This window comes from Leguminivora glycinivorella, chromosome 18, assembly GCF_023078275.1.
Source record: "Leguminivora glycinivorella isolate SPB_JAAS2020 chromosome 18, LegGlyc_1.1, whole genome shotgun sequence".
NCBI lineage: Eukaryota > Metazoa > Arthropoda > Insecta > Lepidoptera > Tortricidae > Leguminivora > Leguminivora glycinivorella.
Genome location: NC_062988.1, coordinates 3,929,081 through 3,947,948, shown reverse-complemented (window position 1 = coordinate 3,947,948; position 18,868 = coordinate 3,929,081). Strand labels below are relative to the sequence as shown.

General features: G+C 35.9%; 2 protein-coding genes across 2 annotated transcripts; one reads left to right on the top strand and one right to left on the bottom strand.

The window, feature by feature from the left end:
- Positions 1-1,958: 1,958 nt before the first annotated feature.
- LOC125236100 lies at positions 1,959-14,353 on the bottom strand. Its single transcript, XM_048142796.1, has 6 exons — positions 14,233-14,353; positions 13,472-13,564; positions 10,732-10,812; positions 2,998-3,090; positions 2,211-2,294; positions 1,959-2,083 (listed from the first exon to the last, which is right to left on the bottom strand). Exons 2-6 carry the CDS (start codon positions 13,551-13,553, stop codon positions 1,959-1,961), a joined length of 465 nt encoding a protein of 154 aa, XP_047998753.1. The 5' UTR covers positions 13,554-13,564; positions 14,233-14,353.
- A 1,310-nt stretch (positions 14,354-15,663) lies between these two features.
- Positions 15,664-18,643, top strand: LOC125235874. The gene is made up of 4 exons (XM_048142496.1): positions 15,664-15,822; positions 15,917-16,093; positions 16,373-16,726; positions 16,951-18,643. Exons 3-4 carry the CDS (start codon positions 16,383-16,385, stop codon positions 17,564-17,566), a joined length of 960 nt encoding a protein of 319 aa, XP_047998453.1. The 5' UTR covers positions 15,664-15,822; positions 15,917-16,093; positions 16,373-16,382; the 3' UTR covers positions 17,567-18,643.
- The last annotated feature ends 225 nt before the right edge of the window (positions 18,644-18,868 follow it).

The following is an 18,868-nucleotide window of genomic DNA, read 5'->3' as shown; positions in this document are numbered from 1 at the left end:
GTTTCAATACATTATCTTATTTTACTATGTTTATTTAATTATAAATTAAGTATAACACATGATCTTTGCATAATAAAGCATCTAATAACGAACCCGTTCCTCATGTTATGACATAAAATAATTCACGCGCGGGTTACGCAGCTTTTCTTCTTTAAAAGAATGATAATATGAGCAATAGCATGATTGTATCTTCGTATCTGCAGTACCAGTCAATAATATATCACATTTGTAAATCACATTTGCAATAAATGAATTATTAATTGATTTTTTGTGTAAGGATGTACAAAGGAAAGGGACGCTCGTTTTTAGATATTTGAATAGTACCTACTGTTGCAGAAATTCATGATGAATATTAAATATAGTGAATCACAATAATACTTTGTTTTAAATCGACACGAGTTACGAATTTCCTTTTTGCACGTGTATCGTACGACGTTTTTCAGTACAGATGGGCCTCCGAAGTTTCTACCTGGCATATAATGAACCACTTCTCGCACTAGTGCGTAAAAAAAACACCATCTGTACTGAAAAAGTTTTTTACTACCTATATGAAAAATCATTATGTAATGCTAATTATTTGAATCGCTAGCACAAAGGACTTCTTAACGGAGAACACCCATATGCCTTGGGTGATCGTTTTAATATATTGGGTTGGTAAGAAAGTAATGAGCGATCGATTGAATTCCACATACAATTTTTGAGAGAGTTCTAGAATCTTCTATGGTCGAAAGTATATAAAGGGCGAGTCGCACAGTTTCTCGTCAGTCATTCACTAGCTGTCGCCGAGCTAATAAGGAAGAAAATGGACGAATTTAAAGTGCATGTAAGGCATTGCTTACTATATGAATTTCAGTCTGGCCATTCAGCCGCCGAAGCAGTGCGTAATATATGTCAGCGTGTTGCTCCTGAAGTTGTGTCTGAGGCCACGGCGAAACGATGGTTCCAGCGGTTTCGTAGTGGCGACTTTTCATTATCAGATCAACCTAAGTCTGGTCGACCGGTGAAGATTGATGTAGCCAAATTAAAAACCTTAATTGAAGGAGATCCGAGGCTAACGAGTCGTACTCTTGCTACCGAGATAGGCTGCTCTCATGTCACCATAGAAACACATTTACACGAGTTGGGAAAAAACTACAAATACAGTGTTTGGATACCGCACGAACTTGATAGAGATCAACTAAACCGCCGTGCCGATGCATACAACTTCTGTCTTTTCGCCGCACATTCAACTGGTTGGACCATCTTATCACTGGAGATGAAAAATGGGTCTTATATATAAATCACACACGCAAACGTCAGTGGCTAGCTCCAAACGAAAAAGGAATAGAGGCACCAAAAACAGAGCCTCACCCGAAAAAAGTTATGCTGTCCGTTTGGTGGGATATTCATGGTATTATTCACTGGGAACTCCTACCAAGTGGAATGACTGTTACCGCATCAGTATACTGTAATCAGCTTGAAAATTTAAACCAAAAAATCTGTCAGAATCGTCCACAGCATGCTAAGGTTTTTTTCTTACACGACAATGCTGGCCCACACATTGCAAAAGTGACTCGGCTAAAGCTATTGGAGCTAGGTTGGAAAGTGATACCTCATCCACCGTACTCTCCAGACTTGGCACCTACGGATTTCGCATTGTTCAGATCGCTAAGCAATGCCTTGAATGAAAAAAAGTTCGATGATCAAGCCCATCTACGACAGTACATAGCTGAGTTTTTTGAATCTAAACCTAAGAACTTCTTCGCCGATGCTATTCATTCTTTACCAGAACGATGGAGACAAAGTAGTAGATAACGAAGGCCGTTATATTTTTGATAAATGATTAAAATAATAAATTAAATAAAAATTACAATATTGGTTATGATTCGCTCATTACTTTCTTACCAACCCAATAGATAAACATGCTATCTTGTACTTTTTCGTCCAGCAACGACCCTTGGGTTTTCTTTTTTGGTTTTTCAACGCCAATTGCACAACGACGATTCGAGGCGGTCTAGGAGGATCGGGTTACGCTTCAGTGACCTAACGGTTGATTTGACTTTGTTAAGTTGTCTTATCAATTTTTCTTTAGACTTATCCCAATCTGCAAAAAAGAAAAACATCACATTTGTAAAATAGAACGAGGTTATCATAAGACATAGCTAAACTACTTTGATTCGCATCCTTACAAGTTACAAGCACACTTGTACGTGTAGGGTAGGAAATCTCACCCATTAATGTTTCCTTGGTGGTCGACGCAGCATCCAACTTAGGCACATGAGCCTGTTTTTTCTTCATCAGTATGGGTGACGGAGCTGAAACAGATAGTTGCAATATATACCTGTACTACATATTTTCTTAATTTTTGTGGTGATTGTCACCCAGTTACTTGGGGTCGGCGCAGTAAATTTTCTTCTTCCATTCCTCTCTTTCAGCCGTCATTTCCATACTAATACCCTTCACTCTCATATCATACTCCACACATTCCATCCATCTGTACCCTTACCCATCCACCCCCACCCCAGTCCCAGTACCCTTGTATCCATCCACCTTCAACTTCATATTTACCATCCGTCATGAAATACAACTAAGTACCAAAATAAATTAAATCGGGTATGTATAAAGACCTTTACGGCATTAGGATCTTAACACATTCAGTGACAGGCGGCCCAATAGTTGGGTTTTTTGTATGCAAATTATACTACTTATTATAAGAAAAATCCATCAAAACAATGAAAAAAACTAGTACATTTGTGCAACAAGGGAGGTAAGGAGGATTTACAAGAATGTATAACTCGCGACAGCCGCAGACTAACTATGACTTTCAAAAATCGGAATTACAATTTCTAAAGTTTAATTTTATGACTAGTGATAATATGACTAAGAAAAATTATGACGGAAAACGTTATGGATAGTAAAAATCGGACTTCAAAAAATATGGGAACCAATAGAGACCCGTTTATTAAACATGTTTTAAGGACTGCTCACCGTGCTCTTAAGAAATACGCAAATACTTACAAAGTACATTTTGCCTTGTTGATGTCGCAAGAGGGGTTTTGCTTCCTGAAGGTGGTACTAGTGCCACATCCTCTTCATGGTTTGGCGCTGAAGCTGAAATATGTTGTGCAGAGAATCAGAGATCCGGTCAGGTACAGTCAACCAATTGGAACCTAGGCCAATCTACAACCATGTCAAAATGACAAGCAGTAAGAGTGTTCTTACAATTTGATTTATAACGTCACTATGACATAGTTCTAGAGTGGCCGAGGGTTCCAATTGGTTGATATTGAACAGAAAAACCACGCAGTCCTTTATCAGTCGTGTATTACTACAATCCAGACATGTAAAGGTTGTCACAAAAATCAGAAACTTAGTATATAGCTTAAAATATATGAGATTGAACATACGAAAGCTGTTACCTAAGCGGTCTGTAAAGAGGATGTGACCGAATGACAGTTGAGTGACAAGCGACAGGTTGCCAGAGTCAAAACTAGTAATTGGCTACGTGCACGACAATTACGCTCACTACCATGTGAACTTGAAGTGGAAAATGTCAAAAAATTACATGTAAACAAACATTATATTTTAATGATTTTTCGTTAATTTTAAATAAATCGAATAACAAGAGCTACTATTTCAAGTGTAATTTAGGTAGATAGATTATAAAGACATGGATATAATACCAAAAATCAGTTTCCAAAGCATTACTCACGGTATAAACTTCCAAGTCTTCCAACCCCAGACTACAGAAAGAGTCAATAAATTGGCAGGGCATATAAGGAATCTTGAAGAACATAGGAGTAATGGTACAAGTTCTTCGAACTCATCATCAGGCCTTGTACATCTTTACAGATGATTTAAGCAGCGTCTCAGATCTAGGGACAGCGGCGCTTGTGGCTATATAACCCGATTCGTGATCGGCATAACCTACCACATCTGTCACAAATAAAACTAGAATTAGTCTCTATCTCTACACGAGCGCGATCCTCGTTATGCCTTATTGCCCGTTTTCGGGCTAAGTTTTGAAACCAGGACCTGTCATGGGTTTCACGACCTCTTAAAAGGCTGGCCCTCCACTCGACGCGGTTCTTCGAACTAGTGACATGGTATTCGCTAAACCTCCGTCCCGTTAATGCCATATAAAACAAATCTAAACGTAAGTACCTAGTCATATCCGCGGCCGCAGAAATATCCGACACGGGCCCATTCCCAGGCTAGGCCTGAATCTTTAAGCATAATCTTTTACGGTAGGAAAAATACTAACAGTGTATTGAACAATATTAGGTAAACAAAGCTTAAATATAATTTATTATAATGTTTTGTTTTGACATGTCATTTACGTTTTCTTTTCACCGTAATAGCTATCCATTTAGTTCTTTGATCCAATTTCCAGTGTGCTCTAAGAAACGCATAGAACGTGCAACGACTATTTACGCCATTATTTTTACAATTAACAACGAAACAACATTGATGCCCCATATCAAACATTACACATTGTATTATATTTTATGAGTTTTGATAGATGACAACCACACTCAGTGTCGATTTTGACCACCGCAAGCACTGGTGATCGCTTTGCTTACCCCCTCCATGCACTTCGCACGAAGCCAATAAACACTCCCATGTATGGGATGTCATGATATAAGTGTGCCATTGACTATCCAACATACACCATAACAAACGTTCTATACATATGGTTTCGTCTTTTCAGATCATATTTATCATATAAGTATACGGTAGGTAGCTTGCTTAACAATCATACATAGAAATGTATATCCCATCAAAAACAAAACTTGTAAAAAAACCTTTGTAATCAATATATAGGATTACTAAGTTATATTTGCAGTGAATAAATCAGTGTAGGTATCTGTCTATGTAATAATATTATGTACCTAAGATGCCTCGTGTGGTGACGGGTTAAGAATCTGACCACCCACTTTCCTCCCATGGGTATCGTAGAAGTCGACTATGGGATATGGGTTCCATTTGTTTTCTACAAAAAAAATGAGATCCCATCAAAAACAAAACTTGTAAAAAAAGCAAGTCTCGCCATTAATTTCTTCTGGCGTAAAAATTTGTGAGATCCCTGTAATACCAAGTCGGTTATGTTTATGTTATTCAGTCCCTACTTAAAGGACCTCTGCCATAAGTTATTAATGTTATTATGTAGGTTATAGCTAACCTAACAAAATGTTATAGTGACCATATCAATTTAAAAATATTTAATGTTTTAAAGAAAATGGACGGACTTGGCCATCGCATGAAAATACAATGTCTCACAAGTTATATTTATGTTACTTATACCAGTTATACCTATTAATATGAGATTGTTTCATGCGATTGCCAAGTCAGTCCATTTTCTTTAAAATATTAAATATTTTTAATATTGATATAGTCAGTGCTACAAGATTTTGTTAGGTTAGCTATTGGCTTCGTGCGAAGTGCATGGAGGGGGTAAGCAAAGCGATCGCAGTGCTTGCGGTGGTCAAAATCGACACTGATTGTGGTTTGTCATCTATCAAAACTCATAAAATATAGTACAATGTGCAATGTTTGAAATGGGTCACCAATGTTGTTTTGTTGTTAATTGTAAAAATAATGGGATAAATAGTCGTTGCACGTTCTATGCGTTTCTTAGAGCACACTGGAAATTGGATCAAAGAACTAAGATAGCTACCGTGAAAAGAAAACGTAAGTTATATGTCAAAACAAAACATTATAATAAATTATATTTAAGCTTTGTTTACTAATATTGATCAATGCGTATTTATACGCTTTAACTTATAACTTTCAGTTTTGAGAAATGGGCCCTTGGAAAGAGATTACTAATATTAAAACTAGATATATCAATTTATCCAGGTTTGAATCATCAAATATGAGATTAGATTAAACAAACATCTTGGAGAAACTTTGCTTTTTGACATTCTGAATTTGGTTAAGCCGAGTCAAGAAAAGTTTGATTTGAAATCCGTCGGTAATTTACCGTACTCAAATAATTAATTAAAATACGGTTGTACTCACGTTATTATATCGCTATTGCTGCGACATGTTTCGGGCCAATTCGGAGGCCCCTCTTCAGGCATATAGAATATAATTACCACTATAATATATATATAGAATATAATTACTTATTATATAATTATTTGAATATGTGTCACGAAAGTTTAACGTGTATAATTTACCGTACTCTTTGAAGACTCCAAGATATGGTAGTGGGGCATCGTATTATTATTTATTATTTATTTATTGGAAAACCAACAGCACATGAAACATGTTAACAGAAACAGACAGATAGAAATCTTATAGAAATTAACTTCACTAGGTATTAGGTATTACAAGTACAGTACCGGTCAAAAATTTAAGTTCACTCCTTGTTTTCAGTACAATTGACTGCTTTAGAGAGATAGTTTTTTGTAGTTCAGACGTCAACATTTGTTTCGTAAACAATTTATATTTTTTTAACATCTGTTTCCCTCAAATCTTATAGGCTAAATAATTATTTGGCCTATATTATCTGGCTAAAACTGTGTTTCGTGTAAAGATGTGTCTCAATTAGTGGCAAAGGCAAGGCCATAAATATAACTAGCATTTTGCCGTCATGTTTATTAGATTTTAGTGAAAGAAAGGTACGTGAATTGTGTCTAACTAGTAAAACAAATCTCCACAAAACAATAAATATAAGTTGAAAACATAATTCGACTACCAAACCGAAGATAATTATCGTACAAAAGTACTCATTTGTACCGAAATCAAAGGGTGAACTCAAACTTTTGACCGGTACTGTAGGTATACAAATATGCTTACTGCTGATCTATTTGACAGACTACTTTGCTGATCTATTTGACAGAACTGACAGAGAGTCGCTTATGGTGATGATGAAGAGGATTATATCTTTACCGTTCCAGTACTATTACTGCTTTCTAAAGCTACTGCAAGGAGCACTGTCTTTGCCAGTCTAAACTGAGAATTGACATGTCTACTACTACTTTTGATAATGATGATGATGGCACCATCTCTGGTCGTCTATTTGACTAAACAGTAAAATTTTGGGGCTACTAGTTTTGATGAAGGCGATGATATTTGAGGAGTGTCTTTTCAAAAGGGCTTATTTCCATTTTTTTTTTTTTTTAAACTATGAATGCAGTTTTTTTAGTATAGAAAATTACGTGTTGTTTTGAGATTAAAGCTCGAAAAGTCTCGCCCTGATCTTTAAAAAAAAGAGTAACATCAAAGTTTAGAACACATTTTGAAAAATGTGTAATGATTATTTATGTGGATAAACCAATGTATGTAGTACAACAACATTGATATCAACTAACTTAATACAAAATCCAAAAATTAAATAAAACTATTTTAAAATAATAACGTTTACGCTACGAGGCCACAACAAAAGGGCTTAATTCCCAAAAGTTCGCATCAAAAGTGCTTAATTCTCAAAAACATATGATAATTAAATATTTATTTAGGTACATATGTTACGTTTGATGTAATCATAGCATTAACGTCAACTTACAATATTACAATTTTGCAAATTAAATATTAATTTCAAAATCAATTCCGTGGAATTATGTTTTTCTCGATTTCCCAAAAAAAGTTCAAAGTGGAAATAAGCCCTTTTGAAAAGACACTCCTCATTTATAACGTTCTACTGTCTGATGACTTGACTTATTTGAATATACTATGGGCAGACAAGGATTATGCTACTGATGATGATGATATTCTTACCGTTCCTGTACTATAACTGCTTTCCGAAGACTCGAAGCTGCTGCAGGGAGCACTGTCTTTGCTAGCCTGCTTGACGTAACTCCGAGGCGATAGGGGGTTGAGGTCACGAAACTTTATAGCCTGCAAACAAAACAATACAATATTGTCTTTTGTTACCGCGATAGTTACTCATGAAGTAACATAATGGTCATGGTTCATTAATTAACCACCGACGCAAAAACGACGGGGTGTTATAAGTTTGACGTGTCTGTCTGTCTTTTTGTCTGTCTGTGAATGTCTGTGTGTATGTCTGTCTGTGGCATCGTAACTCCCGAACGGATGAACCGATTTAGATTTTTTTTTGTCTGAAAGCTGAGTTAGTCGGGAATGTTCTTATCCATGTTTCATGAAAATCGGTCTACTATGTGGCGGTAGGGGTTTTTTTCAAAATTGTAATTTTGTGGTTAGGTTATACCTATTTCTTGTATGTGGGTAGCTTTTGCACATTGTAATTTTTTCCTCAGTCACCCGTTGACCACGAATGCTGTAAATTCATTATACGCGAAATATATAATTATAATTGTTGTTTTTTTTTTCTTTTTTTTTACTTTTTCTGCGTTGACGAAAATAGAAAAGACAAATCCCAATAAAGATTTTTTTATCTGTGTGGAAATTTCTGATGGCGATTTTGAAGAGTTCAGTAAAGTTGTTGGAACTTGAGTTGAAAATTTTACTTTTATAAGAAGAACTTTCCTTCATCTATTCTTTTTATACTTTTGACAACCATTCTGTCCTAGTCGGTAGTGACCCTGCCTGCTACGCCGTGGTTCCGGGTTCGAATTCCGGTAACGGCATTTATTTGTGTGATGAGCACAGATATATTAGGTAATTGTATTTTCCCTACCGTAAAAGATTATGCTTAAAGGTTCAGGCCTGGCCTGGGAATAGGCACGTGTGTGTGTATTACTTAACACAGCAAAAGGGAAATTCTTTTTGTAAAAAAGACTAGAACCGTGTAAACCTTTATTTATTAAGCATAAACTACTATCCCTCCCCTGCCTCTATATTTACGAGATATGTCTCTTTGTGAAACTTAACTTTGAACTATTTACGTTTATAGCAGACAAAGAAACAACACGGTCCCATAGGCGCCATAGGTTAGCACTGCCAACTACCAGTAAGTTAGCAATTAGGAACAAAAGCGCGTATTGCATGTGCATTAATATATTTAATAAAATACCAGCTGAAATAAAAACATTGCCTATTAACAAGTACAAAAAGACATTGTATCAAATATTAATTGATAACTGCTTCTACAGTATAAATGACTATTTGTTGCATAATTTTTAAATGTTAACTGATATCAGAAGATCTTATCTATATAACTTATTATATTCTTAATTAGCTCTTGTTGCCTGTATTCTTTCTTCATTCAATACCTAATGTTAATTTCAATTATACTAGTGACATTTCATTAAATCTTTACACCTATTCGTTGCCAAATATACATTTTGTAAATCTAATTAGACGTAATAAAATAGTTGCAATTAATTTTAAATGACTGAGTGATCATAATATCACTGACATCCTGTTTTCACACGTCTACCTAGACTGAATATATTAAGGGACACATTATTGTAATCCAAGATCTTTTGTAACCATATGTTCATTGTGAATAAACGATTTCATTCATTCATTTTCATTCATTCAAAACAAATGGAACCCATATCCCACAGTCGACTTCTATGATACCCATGGGAGGAAAGTCAAATTTCTTCCAGGTTATAAGTACTATTTAGTTAACCAAAATGAAAAAAAGATTGTATGATAGAGTTAAATACTTTTAGAGGAAAATCATATTTCATGAATTTGGTTTTTTTTTCTGCCAGCTGAACCACTGGGAATTTTTCAACAAAACTTTGCACAATCATACTACTAAGTGTAAGTAACTATAGAAAAAAAAACAGCTTCTAAACATCAAAGGGCATTTTTTCTTCCCTTATCCTGCTACGTCCTTTGAAGCATCCAAGTGTACTAGATTTTGTACAGACGACTACAAAGTGATATATCCACTTTTTCACCTTATTGCATTGTAATAAGGTGAAAAAATGGATACATCTCTTTGTAGTCGACTATACAAGTGGATTTAAATGTTTTTGCGTAACTATTATCCCGAATTCGTAAGTTCACATTTTTGACACATTTGTTTTGAAGTATGTTGCGATGTGGCTAAGACGTATCGTTTGCCAAATCTAACGATTAATTTCGAATTGGTGAATCTATTAGGCCCTATGTACAAGGAGGCGCTTAAACAAATATACGATTTCTGTCAACTTACTGAAATGTCATTTGAATCGAAATGACAGACTCTGCCACAGCACTAGTTTAAAAATAGAAATGAATGATAAATGACATAATAAGTAAATCCTGCATGATAAACTAATATCGTAAAATACTCACTAACGAAGATCCGCAAAAATGTAACATGTGTTAGATTATGTTTAAAGTAAGCGAAATATTGTTTTTAAGTACTTGATTTTTTTAAATATTATTACAGGATTTTATTTAAAAATTCATTAGGTTGCGCGAGTTTACGTATTGTGGACGCTGTCATGTGTCAAAAAGAGGTTCTTACAGCTCTGGGACAATAAGTCCAATCCAAGTGTCTTATAATCATTGATGATCGTATGTCAGTCAGCCAGTGAGGGACAAAATTAAGAACCTTTGGCTAGCTATTATTCCTAAACTACTGGCTCAAATTAGATGAAATTTGGAATATACCGTGTTTTTCAATGACTGCTTGGGTGCTGAAAATTCAGGCTTCTAGTTTTATCCATCACGGAATAACAAGGGGTTGAAAATGGTCTGAATTGCTTCCAGAAGAGGCCGTGCCTCTTTTTGCTCGACGTGGCGGCACTGCCGTGCCCCCAGATAGTTTAACATTTCGTCATCAATATCATGATCAGTAGTTCCACTTCATCAAATGTCATCTATTTTAATGTACTTACATCCTACATTTTGTGATGCATGATCAAGTATTAATATTACCTTTGACGAGTGCCGGCGTTGTGCTACATGCAGCTAGCACGGGTGCAGCAGGGACCGCTTCCATGGGAATTGGTGATGAAGCTGAAAAACATGAAATCCAATACTGTACATTTGAAATAACAAAAAACCTTTCAGATTTTAATTTTCAATTTAACCACCCTTGCCAATGTTTATAATACTTCAAATAGATTTTACGTTCACTTTTTTTTTAAATAAAATAAAAACTGTTGAATTCGGTTGACATTATAAAAAAATTATCCCTGAATAATGTACAGATGTAGTTCAAAAAGCATTTCCTTTCTTTTTTTACGGAAACGTTCGTATTGGTCATGGTAGTTCAGACAATGTCAGTACATGTTGTACTGAGATTGGCTGAAATAGCATAATAGTACATTGTGTAACAAGGGGAGGAAGTTGAATATTACTAACGAGAGTAAGTTAAATCGCGACGGCTTGCCGGAGCGATTTAAAGACTCGAGTTAGTAATATTCATACTCCCCGAGTTACACACAATGTTTTTCATCACACTCGCAATGTAAAAAATATGTAAATAGATGTAAAAAAGTTAAGTTCGGTACAAGAAATTTCATTATTCCCTTGGGAGAACGATTTTTCTATAACTCACGCTCCGCCTGCGTGAAATAGCACATTTAAAGTGCGGGTGTGATGAAAAGGTGTTTACCCATTACACCGTATCTTACCATGACCGGACTGTGAACGTGTCAGGCACGGAATGTAACCCGACACGGTCTGCCATGCCCACTACAACGTGTCCACATCGTTTCTTATCGGTGCATAGCGGGTTTAGTGACCGTAGCGTCCGCGTATCATCCCCGTAGCAATAACCTGCGACGTCAAGAGCAAGACTTCTTCTGCTTTTAATGTACGAAATCCATTCGCAGATTACTTTCAAACGTCATACGGCCAATATAAAAATTTTCGACCGAGGTTTATCTTACCTCAATGTTTATATTACCTTGACTGCCTTATGATTATCTTGACTGCGTAGATATATTTGAAAATTTGTTAGTCAGTCTCAATCAATCTTTTATCATCCATTATAATAAATTATGACCAGAGGTCGGCGGGGGTGAGCTTTTTTAACCGACTTCAAAAAAGGAGGAGGTTCTCAATTCGACTGAATGTTTTTTTTTTTTTTTTTTTTTTTGTATGTATGTTCCTCGATATCTCCGAGAATTGTGGACCGATTTTCAAAATTTTTTTTTTGATCGAACGGGTATAACCCCGAGATGGTCCCATTGGCACCAAGTCAGGGTCTGATGATGGGATCCTGGAGAAATCGAGGGAACTCTTCAAATGTTATAGGCACATGTAATGTTTTTAGTGTATTTTTCAAAGGTAAACCAGTATTTACGCCTGATGGTAATAATTTTATGTGGCTGAGCTGATGATGGAAGGTCAACTCCTCAATGGTTAGGAGTTAAAGGATAATTCTTTCACTAGTGTACATGTATTCGGACTGATACATATAATATCAATATTAACCACTAAAAATCAACAAATAAATAAACTTTTTTAACAAAAAATAAAACCGCCTTCAAAAATAAGCGCGTTACAAAACACGGAGAAACTAAAAAGCAAAAAATAATAAACCTTTGAATTCAGATTTCTTATCGTATTGCAATAATCTAAACATCCAAATTATAAACAAATCAATTATTTTTGGAGTCGGTGCCAGCCTGCGTATGGTTGGGTGGGTCAAACAGGCAATAGCAAGGCGACGAACAAGTCTGGTACCGACTGCAAAAATAATTGATTTGTTTATAATTTGGATGTTTAGATTATTGCAATACGATAAGAAATCTGAATTCAAAGGTTTATTATTTTTTGCTTTTTAGTTTCTCCGTGTTTTGTAACGTGCTTATTTTTGAAGGCGGTTTTATTTTTTGTTAAAAAAGTTTTTCCTACTAACGCAACGTGTTTATGACGGGCTTAGGACGGTCATCATACGCGGTTACAACCCGTTTCGCCGCCTGCACACATCGTTCCAGCACCGTTGCGTGCGATGCACGGAGCGTTTCGACACCGGTAAAATATCCTCGCCGACAATTTTTGACGGTCCGTGCATGCTACGAGTATGGTCGGTGACGGAACGGGCTAGTGGGTATTGTCTCATACTGTTGAATACATAGAATATATTTTTGCCTGACACGCTTCTACTACGGTCATGGTATGATACGATGTAGTGGGTAAACACCTTAACACGTTCGTACGTTTCCGTAAAAATACGAAGGAAGTTCTTTTCGCGTCACATCTGTACTACACAGGTTGCGCAATTTTTTTAAGCGTAAAGAGATGTCGCTAAACAGACAGACAGTGCTCCCACGCGGAACACTTTTTTAACCGCCTTCCAAATTTCAAGGGAAGGGGTTCTCAATTCGTCTGTATGTTTTTTTAAACGTAAAAGTTAAACTTAATGTCCACTATTACCACTAAGGGAACTACTACTGCATGAGGCAAACTACTCAGACCAAAAGTCACTACCCCAAAGCCAAAAATCCTTCACTTGTGGCAAAACGACAAGGCAAGCACCAAAACAGAAACACAAAAGAAACAGACAAAAAAAGAAAAAACCGCGGCCCCGCGCACCACCAAAAAACTAATGTATGACATGTACTATTTTAGTAGTAACATGAGACTATTTAAAATTTGTACCCTCGGTGTGCGAGTCCGACTCGCACTTTGCCGGTTTTTTTTTTTTATAATTAACTCAACTTACTCATTGTAATTTGGGTTGTTGCCTCTGGGTTCTGCAGTTTGGATGATGAGGCAATTGCAGGAGTTTTAGTACTGTCATCCATGGTTGTGGGAGCTGAAACAGAAATATAACAAATTAAAGCAAATGTCAAAGGAATCTACATTATTGGTCAATATTACCTATTAAATTTCACACCATGTATAATATACAAATACTTATATACATAGAAAACATCCATTACTCAAGAACAAATATCTGTGCTCATCACAAAAATAAATGCTTTTACCGGGATTCAAACCCGAGACCGCGGCTTAGCAGGCAGGATCACTATGCGCTAGGCCAAACCGGTCGTCAAAGGATCTTGACAGACAAGCTTTTGGCCTTCAATCTTTTTAAGGTTTTTCTTGCGATACCCTTTTCAGGGTCCATATACAGGTGCCCGGTAATGAATGGACAACCTTTTAACCACCAAGAGGGCACCTTATACTGGTACAGAAAATCGACTTTAAGGTTTAGTAAAAGTCGCCTGGTTTTCGAGATTTTCACACTTATTTAAATTTTAGGTATTAAAATTGTAACGTTAATATCGATTTTCTGGACCAGTATAAGGTGCCCTCTTGGTGGTTAGAAGGTTGTCCATTAATTACCAGGCACCCAGTATGTATTGTAAAGTAAAATTTATATGGTATGCAAATAAAGAACTATTGAACTATTAAGATTTTATTTAATAATCCAATATAAAAAGAGTTTTTAAAGATATTTATTTTAATTATTTTACATACCTTTGCTTGCGACATGTTGAGGGAAGTCTTTTAATTGATGCTCAGTCAATGGTTGTGCAGAAAGCTCCAGCTTAGGGTAGGCCCTTTTCTTCAAGCGATTGCCTTTTTTGTTGAAATCTTTTGCTTTGAAGTTATCACCACACACAAAACGTACTTGGCGAAGTTTTTCTATTGGTATGTGCAGTAGGTCTTCTTTACCAACAATTTTAACCCAGGTTCTACATCTGCAAACAGTCAAATCCAAATTAGTATACCTAGTCAAGCCATAAGTTTATAGGTAATGAAATTAATGAAACTGAGCTGGTGCTTTGGTTTGCTATTTTTCATGTGGATATACAAAATAAAATAAACTTAATCTTTTGAGACCCATATGTGTAACACTCAATTTTTTTTTATACTACGTCGGTGGCAAACAAGTATACGGTCCACCTGATGTAAAGCGGTCACAGTAACCTATGGACGCCTGTAACTAAAAACAGTGTCACATGCGCGTTGCCACCTCATTAGAAACTTGTACACTCCCTTTTGCTGTGTTAAGTACATAGCAAAAAGGAGTGTACAAGTTCCAAGGAGGGTTCGGGTTGCCGACGACTCAAAGTACAATAGACAGAACAAGTTAGTTTCGTAAGTCCTCCCGTCATCAGCACACCGCACCCTCGTTGAGCTCTGGCAGCCTTACTCACCGGCAGGAACACAACACTATGAGTAGGGTTTAGTGCTATTTGGCTGCGGTCTTCTGTAAGGCGGAGGTACTACCCCAGTTGGGCTCTGCTCTAGATTCGAGCGAGACGATGTCCGCTGTGCTGTGCCCTACCACACAAAGCGGAATATCAATTCAATTCAATTTTGAATTATGCCAAAATTAATTATGGAGCAAGCCCCACCATCTCCCCGGGAAGGTTAATCTATAACCTACTATATCACTTCTTTTTTTAATATTATTACTCCGCTCATATTCATGTCTGCTCTCTTCATGCTTCAATATTAGTGTGGTCATTATTGTAAGTTTCAGAACCAGAGAAGTTCTTATTAAATATATTTTTTTCATTAAGGTATTTAAAAATTATGCCATCATAAAATTGACTTACACAGAAAATGAACATTTGTGTTACTTTTCTATAATGGGTAAGCAGAATAGAAAACGAAAAACTATTTTACTTATGAATACGCTGTTTAGACTAATTGAAAACCACTACTAAATTACATACCTTTGTTCATCAATTGGGAAATTGCCAAAAAATCCAGGCCTATGTCGTTCTCTGACCCCACAAATTTCACAGACTCTGCTTTTTCCATCCATAATGAGTCTCTATCTCAATAATATTGCTCAAAGACACAGCAGACGGAGGAGCACGCTGCTTCAACTCGACGTTATGAATTACATTTTCGTTTCACATGAAAAAAGTTTACTCTATGGTTATATTTCTGTGGAAGACGCTAAACACTTTTTGTTTTCCTAAAACTATTATTTGTTGATTGTGAGTTAATCAGCGAATGTTAATAATTAAAAGTGCTAACATAAGATGTATTCGACAACATCTGAAGATTTGAGCCGGGATCATTTGGCTCTGCAAGTAACGGATTGTCTAAGTAGGTTATGTTGTGTTACAAAAAGTTTGTTTCATGAATTCAACTGTTTTAATTTGATATGACAACTAATTGACACTGGTTTATTTTGTTTTAGAGAAAATTGTGAAGAACCAACAAACCGTAACTCAACTACACAAGGAATTAGTAGAGATAGACCTTTCCTTTACTGCATACATTGAGGAAAGTAAGAATCGCCTACAAAACCATCGTTTAAACCTTGCACGTCAGGCTAAAAGTTCTCAAGAAGTGGTCGAAATACTCTCTGAAAAATGTAAGTAGTATTTGACATACTTAAGTATCTTTCAACTATTCAAGACACCTACTCTTTCTTCATATTTAATTAGTAGGACCATGTGCATGTAAATGTGTTGATGCAATCAATCTTATAAGATATCCATTGAGCTCTGCTTAAAGAGATGTGTGCATTTAGCTCAGAATAATGAAAGTTTGTTATTTCATATACATTCATGCAGTGTCAGTCCATGGAACTGCGGCCAATGTGGGTTAATGAGTTACCTTTATAAGCATTGAAATTTTTCCCTTTTTACAGAACTCAAACAATGTCAAACTCTCCAGCTACTCCTCGCAAGCAAAACAATATTACCAAATACAAACTAAAAACATGTAAAGAAGACAATAACAATGCAACCAATAAGTTTACAGAGCGCCAGCAAGCTCGCACTTTCATTTCATGGTTCAAACGCATGATTGACCATGAGCGACAGAACTTCGGCTTGTATCTATCAGATGATGCGATCCTCGAGTGGTTTGGCAGAACAATAAAAACTAGAAAGAAAGTTCAATCATTCCTGAGATATGACATGCAGTGCTCCCTCCACGATTTTACAACTGTTGAAAGCATAGATAAGGTCCAATTGAGGCATGAAAGAATTATCAATAAGAGGTCTGTATGGAAGTGATGTTTTTTTAATAAATTTCATGCTTTACTATGTAACTTCAAGTTTTTCTTTTAATTTACTCCTATTCCATACTCCATACTTAATGCCTTAACACTCACAATTATAGATTCAAAATCCCAGTGGTATTACTTGCAACTTCTAAAGTCAATTAGAAACTTAGCAAAATAGTTATCTTCTTATTCTAATAAGAATCTTATTTACCTTTCAGAAAGGATGATACAGTTCTAGCTAGTCCTCTACATTCACCTGAGCTTATAAGCTGCAAGACATCAGCTAAGAAAAGGTTGCTCAGATCTACCTGTAACAGCCCTGAATGGGCAGAAGGTTGTCAGTCTGATGATAAAAGTACTGAAAGAAAAAGGCTAAAGAGCAGACATATTGAATCTCTGCACGATGACCAACATAACAGCTTAAAACGAGGCCACCCAGATGATGTCAGTAGCAAAGGAGATGGCATTGCAGAAAGAAGGCCGAAACAAAAGTGTATTGCTGTCACACCACCTAACCACGAGCTTGGTCAAGGTGATTGCCTACCCTCTACAAGTGGTAACACTGCTTCACATGAAGCTCTCAATGCTCAGCTGCCAAAACTTGCTGTAGAATGCAACGGGTACATAGAGTTCACTAGAACTAGAAACAACCGCAGTACAGACTGCATGAAGTGGGAACGGAAATGCAAAGTGCAAATTAGTTACTCGGAAGACCCATTGAATGTTGGAGAGTACATTATATGGTCCTTACATTATATTGACGAAACCAAGTGTAGGAGAAATCTGATGGCTGCATTTGAAGCAGCGGAAGAGGAATCAAATAAGATCAAGTGATTTTTGGTATTACATTTGAGTTCTAGCATTTTTATTTTATAAAAATATATTATAAATGCTATATTTGTCACAAAATGCTGGTATGGCCGGTTGATTTCCGTTTTGCAATTGCACATTTTCATATACATTTGCTAACCTTGTGATATGATAGTTATATTTTTATTTGTTACAGCATTTATTATTTTATGTATTGTGTTCCTGATATAAGAATATCTTTACCTTTTGACAGAGCCCTAGGGTGTATGAACTTGATGTTATTATAGTATGTTTGTCTTCCAAACTTGCTTCTAAAAATTAAAATATTATTAGTGGTAGCACCTTTACTATTATTATTACTTTTAAGTTGACATTAAGATAATATGTTATGAAATATGAATATTGTGATGATAAGGTGTAAATATTTCTTGTATTGATTCTGTTCAGCAGATAGTTTTCGCATATATTAAAAAATAGAAGACAATGTTGATTCACAATGTAATAGTTTATGTACTTCAACAGTTTTATCTGTAAAATGTAAGATCTCTACTGTATTTTAGTTATCTCTTGTAGCCATATGACTGACTGATTATCAAGTAACGCGTATTTTTATAACTCATGAAGTGCTTTGAACTGTTTCTCTTGTAAGTTCATTTTTTTTTAGATCTCTGATGTTGGTGGTCAAAGTCAACTGTCATTTTCATTTAACATCTTGTGATTAAAGTTGATTCCTTTGTAAAATCAGTAAGCTGTTAGTTTTATCACCACCATTATCTGGCCCCTAGCACACTAGATGGAAAACTCACCCCTCATTTAGTTTGTCATAGTAACACTGTTTATTTCGTCATACCATCATTGTAAATTGTAATACATTTCGAAAATAGTTGGTTCACAGTAATAGTGTTTCCTAATCGTCGGCTTCTAGTCCGCTCTATGGCTAGGCTAACTCCCAAAGTATGACAGTGTGTCGGGTGTCTTACGAATTCAATTAAAAAAACCGGCCAAGAGCGTGTCGGGCCACGCTAGGTGTAGGGTTCCGTAGTTTTCCGAATTTTTCTTAAAAACTACTGAACCTATCAAGTTCAAAACAATTTTCCTAGAAAGTCCTTATAAAGTTCTACTTTTGTGATTTTTTTCATATTTTTTAAACATATGGTTCAAAAGTTAGAGGGGGGGACGCACCTTTTTTTTCCTTTAGGAGCGATTATTTCCAAAAATATTAATATTATCAAAAAACGATCTTAGTAAACCCTTATTCATTTTTAAATACCTATCCAACAATATATCACACGTTGGGGTTGGAATGAAAAAAAATATCAGCCCCTA